The sequence below is a fragment of the Balearica regulorum genome, chromosome 1, assembly GCF_011004875.1.
Source record: "Balearica regulorum gibbericeps isolate bBalReg1 chromosome 1, bBalReg1.pri, whole genome shotgun sequence".
Classification (NCBI taxonomy): Eukaryota; Metazoa; Chordata; class Aves; order Gruiformes; family Gruidae; genus Balearica; species Balearica regulorum.
In genome coordinates, this window is record NC_046184.1 from 146,513,428 (window position 1) to 146,526,368 (window position 12,941).

Genomic DNA, 12,941 nt, shown 5'->3' on the forward strand with positions numbered 1-12,941 from the left:
GCTTTCCTCTGTTCTTGAAAATCTCTTTAAAAAAGGAAAAAGAAAACAAGTCTAGCACCACATTGAACACTTATCTATACACAACAGTCATATTAAAGTGATGCTGCATTTGCTTCAAAAGAAAGGTAAAATGGATTTTAGCTAGATTTTCACTCAAAACTATGCTGGTGTTTTTTGCCTGGGCAACGCAACAGTAACTTATTTGGGGGACTATTTAAAAACAGTGGTTAAGCTGTCTGCATTCCTTCACTTTTTTCACTAAGCGTCTTAAGATAAAATAAGTAACATAGGACAAATTGCTTTCTGCTTCAGTGTCTTCCACAAATTACTTCCTCATATACCATAACTTCCATACTTAATGCCCTCCTTTCAGCCATGGATTCAAGTTATCTCTGTTCTGTGTATGTGCTTCTGATGCGTCCAACAGAATAATTTCTGGAGATTGATTTGCAAAATTGTCTCAAAACAAAGAAAAGAAATTTACCTGAATGTAATAAACTCCCTTTTTCTGGGCATACATCATAAGAAAACAATAATCCAAGTTTTGTTTTGTTCTCCATCTGAAATTAAATTAAAAGCTTAAGTATTATGAGAAAAAGTTATTTCAATGCACACTGGTAACGCTAAGTAAATCTCACTATGAAGAAAGACACATATTAGTGAAATGTTAGGACAGCTGCTTTTGGCATTGTTCCCTCAGGAAATCCTCTGTCTGAAAAAAAAAAAAAAACCAAAGATTTCACCCTATGCTTTAATATAGACATAAAACTCATTTAACTTGAATCTGATTTTGTGCAAACTACCTGACATTTCACTAAAAACACATGTGCATTTTAAACACTAAAAACACATGTGCATTTTAAATGGTAATTCAGCAGGAATTACTGGGGTTTAGACTGCATTTCAGAAACAAAAACAGTAAACAAAAGAGTCTACACATAGAAAAAAATATGTATCAAGTGTCAGTTCTCCTCTCAAAATTTAACACCAAATGAATTCAACCAAGCATAGCATTAGGCTCTGACCATGCACAGAATAGCATGCAGATAGGAATGAGATGGATTCACAGGACACTTTTAGTATCCCCACACTTTCAAAAAATACAGTACGAAAACATTTCAAGAATTCACATCCCACTTGCCATTTCATAAACAAGAAAAGTGTGTGTGTGGGAGGACATGGGAAAAGATCTGGTGGAATAAGCTAACCTCACTCTCTCTTTTGAGTCTCCAAATGTCTCTTTCAAGTTTGTCAAATCAGGATAGTAAGTTGCAGGAGGGGCTATTACTTCCACCAAGCCAGAACTGATCTCTGTAGAAAACCTGTTAACAGAAACATCCTAATCACATGAAAGATTCCGAGTTCTGTAGACTTCCTGCTTGCTTTCTGTTGGTACAGTTATTATTTCTGGTTACAAAAATGACTTATGCAAATGAGGCATGTAAAATAAATGTATATAAAAAAATACTGTTTTCCTCAACATCATCTTCAGAGCAGTATAGACTCTCACCCAGTAATCAGAATTCTAACTAGATTCTAAACATTTCTTTTGCTTTTTTTTTCCAGAACCTAGTTATTTTTTCTATAGTTCTCTTTGAACATATGGAATATAATGCCCTAGCACAGACATCACAAATTTCCATTCATGTTAAAACAATCCCATCTGTTTATGTTACAATATAAACTATTGGTACACCAAATAGTTTAATCCCATTTATTGTTTTACAATTTAACTGACTTAATCACTGCCCCTTGACTTGTCAACTATTTTTTTGTTCGAAAGTCCAAAACCCAAGAAACAAAAATGCATCATCTTATACTTCCAGAATACTTTTTATTACTTATCACAACCTGATCTATGAAAAAACAAAAAGCAAACCCACCAATAAGCTAAAAAGTGCCCCATTAAAATGACAACTTACTCTTTTTCCAGGCTTGCAACAACACTGTTAACATAATCAAGATCAGTCTGGGGAAGAAAAAAAAAAAAAAACAAAACACAAAAACCAAATAGAATGCTTAATAATTTTGGAGCAACAGTTTAAAAGAACCAGTAAAATAAACATTGGAGGTAGCTGTACTTGAAAAATCAATTTCAACGTGTAAGACATTTGAGTAATGTAGGAACACATCGCTCGCATAACTATGTCTTATGTCTAATGGGAGAAGAAACAATTATTTTGTAAACAGAGGGGAATAGTATTTGCCTCATATCTGCTTTTAGCAGACAGTTCTAATCCAACTGTTGGAATTTTCTTGCAACTCTCATGCTCTGAATGACAAAATGATCACTGAGTGTTTGCGTAGGAAGAACTTCATATCATTGTTATATAATAATAATACTGTATATGAAAATATTGCCAAGGAAAGCTTTCTGGAAAACAGAGTACTGAACACACACTTTTCTTCAAAAAATACATCTCCTAAACTTTACATTTAAAAGGTGGATGCCCCAACCATAGACAGCAACTAATATGCTGTTTTCCTGCTTTTCTGCATCAGAGATAAAACTTGAGGGACCATCAATCCTATAAATCACCTTAAAGATGCGCGCATTCTAAAAATTACTTTTGGGTTAAAATACAAATCATGACATTCTGGAAAAGTCTAGATTATCTACCTTGCCAGAACTGGCCCATTATTCAACCAATTAACTTGGTCATACACACGCATTTCAGGAAAAGAGAGTTTGTGAACTCATAAATGTGACTGAAAATCCTAATCTTTGTTATAGTCACTAATCTAATAATTTGACATGCTATTTATCAGTTTTCAAAAGAAAATTTACAGTCTATAAATCAACCCAGATTCTGGTGGCTCATGAAGATTCTGGAGAAATAGTTGCCTTTAAAATGCTGGAAACAAAGGAACAGTTCATACTTTTTCTGGTGAATTTGTAATGCAGATTATCATTAAAGGATTATACACACAGAGAATAAATCCCTCCCCGAGCATTTCTATAGAACCACTAATCTTGTTTGATAAAGGTGCTTACCCTTTGATCTTAAAAATCACCATTCCTATTTTTAAAGATTTATTTTTACAAAATCCAACATAATGCCAGTGACGCACACTTTTCCAAAAAGGAACAGTGGGTTTCTTCCAAAAGTAGGTTCTAAATACTACAAGAACATGTGAGTAGAAAACATTTGTCATAAATTTTTCACACATATTTTCTTCATAAGTGCCGTGCCTAGTGCTGGACAGAAGTTCCAATAGGCAGATAAGGTGACACAATTTAAAACTCATCCTGCAGTTAGTTCCACGCAAGCAGATTCACAAATCCATATGGACCTTGATGTATCACTATGTCTTTAAGTACATATACAGATTGTTCACTCAGTTTATTACTGGAAAGGAGTTTAAGACACAACTTTTTCTGCCATGTTTAACAGTTGCAAATCAGTGACCTAGTGACTACCTAAAAATAATTTTAGTATACCAATCTTTATCTGAAACATTTCTTTTTTCTTTTTTTACCTTTCAAATATTAAAAATACAGAAATTGTTGTTTAGTCAGCAGAAAAAAGACAAACAATTTGAATTTCCAGTTGTCATGCCAGACTTCAATTACCCAGTCTAGCATTAATAACTCAAATACTTGTTAAACAGTCCATACTGTAATTACATATAAAAATATATATACATACACACATAGAGCAGAAACACAGATACTTTCCATACAGTCTTCCAGATATTAAAATAAATGCCAAACTACATCCCAATTGGAAGCATATATTTGGTCACAAGCCTGTGCCTTAGCGCAAGTCTCCTTAAAGTGAACATAGTTTTGACCTATTTTGCAGATACACCATGAAGCCTTGCTAGTCCTTTTAAAACCTTACACACTTATACAAAACACACCCCAATTAAAAAAACCCAAATGTCTGGAATAAGAGGGTTTTTTCCCTTCTTCCCCTTATTTATTTGTGTCCTTCACACAAAAGATTGGCAGTTTCCCAGTCAGAGCTGCAATCACAATAGCTTTATGTTACAGAGATGTAGCCTGTAGACTTCCAATCTCATATTGTAATCTGTGCTGCTGTCACACAAAGTCAAGATGGTCTGGTCTAGCTGCACTGATCACAAGATAGAGCAAATAACACTGCTGGTTTAGTAGGTAACCTTCCTCCTGAATCAACAATCACTGCATCAGCACAATGCAAAGGGAGATGCCACTTTTAGAATGAAAAAGAACATTGAGATTAAAAGAGTTGATGCCATTTTCACATGAGCAAGTGCAAAAGACTTGCTATCCTGCCATTATTTCTAAATAAGCAGTTGTATTTATATCTAACAGCAGCATCTGAGATTCAGAACCAGGATTTCAACATCAAACTCTTCCCCTCAGGACAGCAGGCTAATTGCCATCTTTCCACATCAGAACTTCCAGAGGCAACCAACTTCTCTTATTACCCAGCCTAACACAAAGTGGGATCTTTGCCAACACCCTTCAGCTGTGGACACGTCCCAGGAAACTGGCACTTGTAAGTTATTTCATACAACCTCATGAAATAAATATGAGAATATGCAATAAATTTGATCAAGCTGTAACTATACCCAAGGGAAGGGTTAACTATACAGAAGACTTTTCAGGGTAGCAATGGAAGGAAATCTGGAATAGCTAGATAATTGCTCTAACCTAAGGATCTTCCACACAGCATCAATAAATTCAGCTAGTAACTGAAAAGCAACAGAAGAAGAAAAAAAAAATCTATTCTTGACCAAAATCTGTTCCACATTTTTGAGGAAGAAAGCATTTACTACCTTGACAAAATAAGACCTAAGGTCCTCTTTATCAACCTGCAGGACATGAGACAGCTGAAAATAATTCTGAACTACATATAACATGAAGGAGTCCTTTAACAAGACAAGGCAAATCCAAATTAATCAAAAGGAAGTCATCCATGAAAGACAAAGTAGAACTGTTTTTCAGGCTTTAAGTGAAGACCACCTGGTAGATACCAGGTTGACTTTGGATCAGCTAAGATGGACTTCAATTCTGTTTCATGGTATCAGTGCTGCTTGCAGCTACTGAAAGGAAATGTCACTGGTGAACCCAACCAAAGCAGCACAACCTGTGAGACTAGAGCTTTGAATGGTTTTGTCTATCAAATCAGAAGGCAATAACAAAACTAGAATTTTTCCTTGGTAAAATTCTTAAGGTTGAAGATTAAATAATCCCTAGGAGTTTGGAACCCAAGAAAAAGAAGCAAAAATTAACATTTTAACAACTAATCCTTTTAAAGAGATTAAATGCAAAACTATGATAGGCCACAACCAAAGAGTTTACGGTACCAGCCACAAAGATGCATCTTATCAATGAATCACATGGAGCCTTACAAACAAGTTTGTCCTGTTACGTGGATCTCTGGGAACTAGTGAAAGGCATAAGTAGGGGTGGTTATTTCAGTATCAGTAGTTCAAATCTTTCCGCCTGTTCTTTCTTCCTAGTCATATGAAATTACTGATCTCCAAGAGCCTATCTTGAGCCTATCTACACTTTCAGCAAGAAAAGAAGATTTTAGCTTACAAAATCTGTGAAGTTTCATAATCCTGTGAACACGGCAACATCTAAGGTTTAACTCCTTAAGTCCTCCATCAGTAATTTTGATGACACACACATAAAGACTGCTTTGATGAATCTCTCTAAAAGAAAACTGAGAGTCCATTGTGGAACAAACTAAAGTTTCAGACTGTCAGTGAAATAAATTTTTACATTTCCTCAGTTTTTATAAGATGCTGCCCTACAATTTTCTAAAGTACCTTCTCTAGTTTAGGTGAGGCTGCATGTCAAATACACGAATATTCTGTTTGTCTGAACAAACACTGTTATTCATAACAAACACACAAAGAACCAGAGCAGCAATGAACTTTCTAATCTTTTTTTATTGATTTTTATGAGCAAGTGTGGGCATAGCAAAGTAGTAGAATATATTAGCTAGCAGACAAAACAAGAGGTTAGAAAGTTCCAATTAACAGCTAGCCAACTGTCAGACAAAACCAAGATTTTTAGTTTTAAGAATCAACTGTTTTTACTGTTAAATCCTACCTACTTCACACCTTCAAGAATGACAGAAGGTGGACTGTTTCTCAAAAATTTGAGACCAAAGGTCTATCTACTGTCTTAGCCAGTAGCAGATGCATAGAAAAAAAGATGCAATCACAGAATCATAGAATATCTCCAGTTGGAAGGGACCCATAAGGATCACCGAGTCCAACTGCCTGCTCCTTGCAGGACTACCTAAAACTAAACCATATGACTAAAAGCATTGTTCAGACGCTCCTTGAACTGACAGAATTGGTGCCGTGACCACTTCCCTGGGGAGCCTGTTCCAGTGACCGACCACCCTCTCAGTGAAGAACCTCTTCCTAATGTCCAACCTCAACTTCCCCTGACACATCTTCATTCCATTTCCTTGTGTCCTGTCGCTGGTCACCAAAGAGAGAAGATCAGCAGTGCCCCTCCGCTGCCCCCCTTGGAAAGGTGTAGACTGCAATGAGTTCACCCCTCAAGCCTTCTCTTCTCCAGGCTGAACAAGCCAAGTGACCTCAGCTGCTCCTCAAAAGTTTTGCCCTCAAGGCCTTTCACCATCTTGGTTGCCCTCCTCTGGACACACTCTCATAGTCTGAAGTCCTTCTTATATTGAGGCACCCAAAACTGCACACAGTACTTGAGATGGGGCCGCACCAGTGCGGTATAGAGTGCAATAAACAGGGTATGTACAGAATGAACCTTCCTTCTCTTCATATACCTCCCAGTTCTTGGTAATCAACAGTTTATAATTCCTAGGCCTGACTGGCACCCATTATATTCAATAGTTCCTCCTGGATCTTTGTGAATTTGCCTGAATCATTTCGGAACCCACCGAATCCCCTGTATCTCACAATAACCAGTAGCAACGAGGTCCACAACTTAGCTATGTATGAAGTTAAAAATACTCTTCTGTTTTAGATTTTGCCTCTTAATTTCATTTAGTGGCACCTAGATTGCACCTGTATCACCATATCAAACTGAGAATCAGTTCTAATCCACATATGTAAAATCTAAAATGAGCCAAACAATGAGTCCAAACAGGGCTGGAGCCAAGCTGACACACAGGCAGAGCAAGCACACAAACACTTTGCATCAGACCATACAAGACATGGTCTTGTACTCTAGCAGTACCAACAAGACATGGTATAGCTAGAAGAAACAAAAATAGCCTTGAAGTTCAGGCATCTACAAACCATTGTAAAGCATGGGATTCCTGACCCACTTTTATTTCCTGTCTCACCCCTCCTGCAACAACTTATCTAGTGATACTGGAAAAATTGCAAATTAAGTTTTCCTTAGTTTGCCACTAAGCACTACTCTTACTCCCATTCCTATGACTTGTCCGCTTGATGTGATCAGAAGTGCTGAAAGGTGGACTTTGGCAATATAAAAAAATCGCAACTGCCATGAAAAATTAAACTGTGTGAGTCAACATTGGCACTTGGCTAGAGAAAAACTTTATTTTCACATTAGGTTCTCCACATGGCGGGGCGGGGGGGAACCCAAACAAAACACAAAAAAGCAAATAAAACATGATTGAATGCCATGATACTGTTCACAGGCAATGTAATTGTAGCATTTTCTTGTTCTGGAAGTTTGACTTGCAACCTTAGCTTTTTTAAAGCTATAATTTTCAAGATGCATATTGAAATGCTCTGTAAAATGCTCTGTACAAGTTTTCAGCAGTTGACACTGCTTTGAGCAAGGGAGTTGGACTAGATGATTCTAGATCATCATCATCTTCTCTGAATCTCAGATCTTGCCTTAACAGACCAAACCTCTGTTTGGAATAAATTTCAATTTCAGTTGTCAAAAAGAGTCCGTTTTAGGAAGAGAAGTGCAAACAGAAGCAAAGATGGCACTAAAATTCAGATTTTTTTTTTCACAAGCCACTAGGAAAAGAAATTAATATGGCGAATACCAAAATACTATAAATTCAAGAAAAGAAGCTACAGGGAAAGAGGGGGAAAATTCAGACACTAACTGTACAGTACATTCAAAACAATGTGGTTTATCTAGCCTGTTAGATTATCCAGATCTTAATTCTTAAATGAAATCTACTCTAAGTAAGTCTTAACTTATTCAAGAACATCTTCCAAAAAAAAAAAAAAAAATCATCCCTGAGAAAGAACCTTGCCAATCTGCAAAGCATGGTCATTTCATTGCTTACTAATTTCTACAATTTTATTTGATCTTTCATCATCATCTCTGCAGAATAGAGGTGGAATAATTTTCCAATATATTTTAAATAATAACAAACAATGCAAAATTGAACAGCCTCCAGGAAAGGCAAAGCAAACCTGTATTTGCCTTGAAATGGTGCAAGTACACAATTACCTATATACAAGGCATTAAAATTCACATCGAAAAAAGCAGCCACTAAAGTGGCATTTGGACCTATTTTTGGATATTTATGCAGCAAAGAAAAAGCCCGAAGGAATAAAAGTGCAGCAGTGGTTTCCAGTGGTTGCAATAGTGTAAGGATATAAATAAAGCCTGTAGAAAAAGGTAATAATATCTGTTGGAGTTCAACAAATGCAGCTGAAAAAAATTATTTTCAGGAATATGGTGTCTGCTCTCAGATCTGAGGCAGGAAGTTCAAGTTAAATACAGTGAACATGAGAACAAGATGCAAAGCAAAAAACAGGAATGCAGAATACTGTCATAACATAGCCGCCTGACGTTACATAAGCAAAATGTAGCCTCTGTGTCCTACATGAGCTAATGTCTTCATCCTTCCCATACTGAAAGGGACCACACAGGTAAGAAATATCTTTCTCTCCGCAGTCATTTTTGTGATTAACTCAATTCAGTTCAGGACAGGGCTTCACAATGCAAAGCCTTTGGCTGCAACAGCAGGAATACAAGTATATTCTTGTTTCACTTCACTCTTGTTTCTCCCTACCCTTGCACCCTGCATGTCAGCTCCTCAGTGGTGAGGGCATATGTCCATATGGATTGTCATGTGAACCACAATACCACATCAGAGAACAAGTTAAGCTTTTAAGACGACCAGCTAGAACAAAACAAAACAAAAAAAAAAATCAAGGGATAATTCAAAACAGGATATTCATATGCAAGTTATGTTAATGTCATACAGCCTTCCACTAGTTTTGTGCATATCACAGATGAAGCCTGATCTGTAGAGTCTGAGAGGAAGCAGCATATGTGGCCTTGAAATCTAGAGAAACTTTTTCTTGTCCTTGGGTGAGCCTGTAAATTGTTGAAAAGGTCAAGATGGTTTGTTTTCCAGAAGAAGATAGGTAGCTCCTGTGTACAGTCAAAAGTACCCTTCTATGGTATGTCATTTTTATCTGGAGGATAGAAGGAACTTGTCCTCATTATCTTTAGGCCAAGGCAGACCACAGTAGCAAAATTTGATAGTGTTGTCCAAAGTGTCAATTCAGTCGATCATCCAGGTATGAAGTCACCTGCTACAGTGCTTCTGAAATAAGATTAATACTGTACTTTCCATATCACAAATACACTAGAGGTTACCAAAGATGATCAGACACAACTCCATCTATTACCAGTACTGTTCCCTTACCAGAAGCATCAGATAGTTACTGTGGCCTAGATCCATCTCAGAAGGTATCTTATAGATAGAAAAGCACTTCAGTGATTCACATCTAGGGCTTGAGAAAAGAGCACAATCCTGAATTTTATCTTTGTGCTGAGACACTAAGTTTGTCTCGTGTTTGTACATGGAAGTTTTCAAATCCTGTCAAGGATCTTTTCTTAGATCTAAGAAAGATTTTTATCACCGGTTTAATCCCATATAAAAACTTTGCTAGTCACTGCCATGAAAAGAGGAGCGTAAAATCCTATGATGGTGTCCAGTATCAGCAGTCCATACTCTTTGGGTACCAAAGCTTAGGTACCAAAAAAGTGGGGACTGCAACGGCAGCTTAAATATCTCAGTTTCTCACTGGCAGACCTAGCTACCCTTCCAGATATAAGAATTGGCAATATATCTAGAAGCTGTGTTCATCCTGATCAGTTTTGAGCAAGATGTCCAAAACAAAGACTACCACCTGTGTAGGCCTTTAAAATCACCTCATTTGGCACAACAGCCCTGCCTAGCTTTGATTTTTTTTTAATATAAATATATTACATACATTCATATGTATGTATATGTTAAGATCTACTCGTCTTTCTCCAACTCAAGATGTGCAGTTAGATCTTTTGAGGACTAGGAATACACTTCTCCAGGGCAGCACCAGGAAGGGGTGGCTCTCAAGTTTTCAACAATTAGCAGAAAGCATGGAACATCTCTGTAGCTAGGATGATATAATACAGCTGGGTTGAGAGCAAGAGAGACAAAATACTCCTTTGTTTTCTACCAAGAGATCTGCTGGACAAAGAGATCTATAATTCAGGCCCAGAGCAAGAAGAGGTGAAAATACAGTCTTGTTTATTTTGCTGGAGAAGTTTTCCACATTGCACTCCAATGTTAATACATCCAAAACAGGTTTGGCAAGGTGTGACCCAGTATGTGCACTCACTGCTTAATTTGCTAAGGCTTCGCTCATGCCAGTGCAGAGGTTGGTACCTTGTGGGGTGTTCGTGTCACGCTAACCCAACCAGTACAGAAACTTTTCCAAAGAAATAATAAAGAAAAAAAGATTCTCCAAAGGAGGAGAACAGAGAACACTACTGAAGATTAACATCTTTTAATTTAGCAGACACTGTTTACATAAAGAGATGACACGGTAACAGTAAAAGATATTCAAGATATGCAAGTTTTTCTAGCCTAAGTGAACTGTATACACATGAAAAGACAGAGTAAGATTTAAATAAGTAATATGTAAGAAAGTGTAACATATGGACTAGTGCTCCAAGAACAAATGGCTGATCAGTTATTGCATAGTCAGATGTAATCACTAGTGTACAGAATTAGCAAAATGCTTCTGCATACCTGCAGTGTCTCTAATTCTTACCGAAATGATTTGTCTTTATGATATTTTTGGTCAAATCAAGGGCTTATAGTCTTTCCAATATACACTGATTACTGTTTGTGCAAAAGACCATGCTAAGCGCAGTCACTGATTAACAAAGTGGACTGACAATAATTTGTGATAAATTTAGAACAAGTCTAAGATGCATTTTCTTCATGGTAAGTGAGATCTCCCCACAGGAAAAAAAAAAAATAAAAATGTTTAGATACCAGAAAAGTATTTTAATTTCTCTCATGTTCGGGGGGGGTGTGTGTATATATATATACACACACGTCTGTTGTTCCACTATGATGACATAAAATACTTCAAAAGCATGTTTCCCCTGTTAATTACATATTAAATAAAAATACTAGACAACCATTTGAATGTGGACTTCATAGTTTCTTAAACCTAGAGCCTACAGTTTATTCTGAAAGCAAATTCTCATACAGAGCAGGTTTATGAGATTTGAATCGCTTGTTTCAAGTCATCTGATGAGCTTATGAACTAGCTACACGGTGAAGGGGAATAAAAAGATTTTTAAGTATAGAGGTATAATGAATCATGCCTATTTATTAGTCATCCTAATGAATACCTGCAAATTACTCTGCAATAAAGTTATTTTAACAAATTGGAGAACACAGACATATGTCAGTTACTGGGACAATTGCACAGTTTACTGTGAAGAAATTCTAGTAATTATTTAAATTGGTGATTAGATATCACATCAGCTGAGATATTTTAGAATTCCTTGAAGTTCCAGTATGGAAATTCACTGTGTATAATTACATTACTGAGAAATATCCATACAGTAAATGAATATGCAGATCTCTCTATTTAGCAACCATAATGCATCTATATTCACTAGCTCATCTGTTTACACTGTTCATGCTGTTTGCAGAAGGCCATTAGCCTTAATTTTCAACTTGTTTTCTAGTAAAAATGTCAAATTTACAAGAAAGGAGTGAGATCGAACTACTAAAAAAAATAGAAGAATTAAAAGAGAGTGCTTAGCACAAAGAGATTACAGTTCACGACTATGACTCTTAAACACTGTCAATTTGATTTCTCAAAGAAAGTCAGCAAGAAAATACTAAAATCCTTTTAAAATACAATTTTTCATATAATTCTCTCGTAAAAATATTTTTGCAAAGTCTTGTGATCGTCTTCAGGATCATTTCTCTCAGAAACACAGGACTAACACTGTCCCCTTTTCATGGAAGGAGAAGTCAGTCATCTGTCTACATCTTGAAGAAAAAGTAGATCCTCATCAATTCCTGAAAGGAGTGGTACTTGTAATTAAAGGCAGGTTAGAAATTGTATAAAAATATTTAAGTGATTACCTCTCCTATAAAGACAACCATAACACAATCCAGTTTTTCTTCAGGAGACAGCTTATCAATAAGGGAGTGGAGAGTTTCTGTAAGGTAAGACTTGACTTTTCTTTTCACTGTAGGTATTCCCATTACAATGGAAACTGAAATCAAACAAACCAGACAGGTACTTTCAGTGATTTCATACACAAGATAGAAAAAAAAATACTCTCTCACAATAAAGCATTGCTTAAGAAATGCAAAGAGTTGAAAGATGTAGATAACAGTAATTAAAAATAGTTTAAAAATATACCACCCATCATCATGAGCATGATTAACATAATCACCACCACTCAGAGCAAACACAGCAAACAAAAAAAAAAAGTAATCCTAGACATGCCAGACTATTGCATAGGTAATAATCAACAACCAGGGCATTAATCAGATAGGGTGCACCAAGACTTAGAGTGATTAAACTCCCTAACTTAGTTTTATTTTCAAATTGGCATAACCATTCTTCACAACTCGAGTATTTAACTTCTCAGAAGTTGTCTTTTAAAATTACACTGCTGAAAAAAACTCTATTACTTCCGTTGCACCTTATTTAGGTTCTTCTAGAAAAACAAGTCCAGCTCATCTGGATTGCCCGGAAAT

General features: G+C 36.3%; 1 protein-coding gene across 2 annotated transcripts in view; it reads right to left on the minus strand.

Moving 5' to 3' along the window:
* The window catches only part of MGAT4A (alpha-1,3-mannosyl-glycoprotein 4-beta-N-acetylglucosaminyltransferase A), an 80,269-nt gene that overhangs the window by 32,839 nt on the left and 34,489 nt on the right, over positions 1-12,941 (minus strand). For both annotated transcript variants that reach the window (XM_075737949.1, XM_075737960.1), the window contains 4 exons: positions 12,318-12,451; positions 1,923-1,969; positions 1,209-1,322; positions 485-560 (listed from right to left, as the gene is read on the minus strand). In XM_075737949.1, the coding sequence (XP_075594064.1) occupies positions 485-560; positions 1,209-1,322; positions 1,923-1,969; positions 12,318-12,451 (371 nt within the window). The remainder of the gene's footprint in view (positions 1-484; positions 561-1,208; positions 1,323-1,922; positions 1,970-12,317; positions 12,452-12,941) is intronic.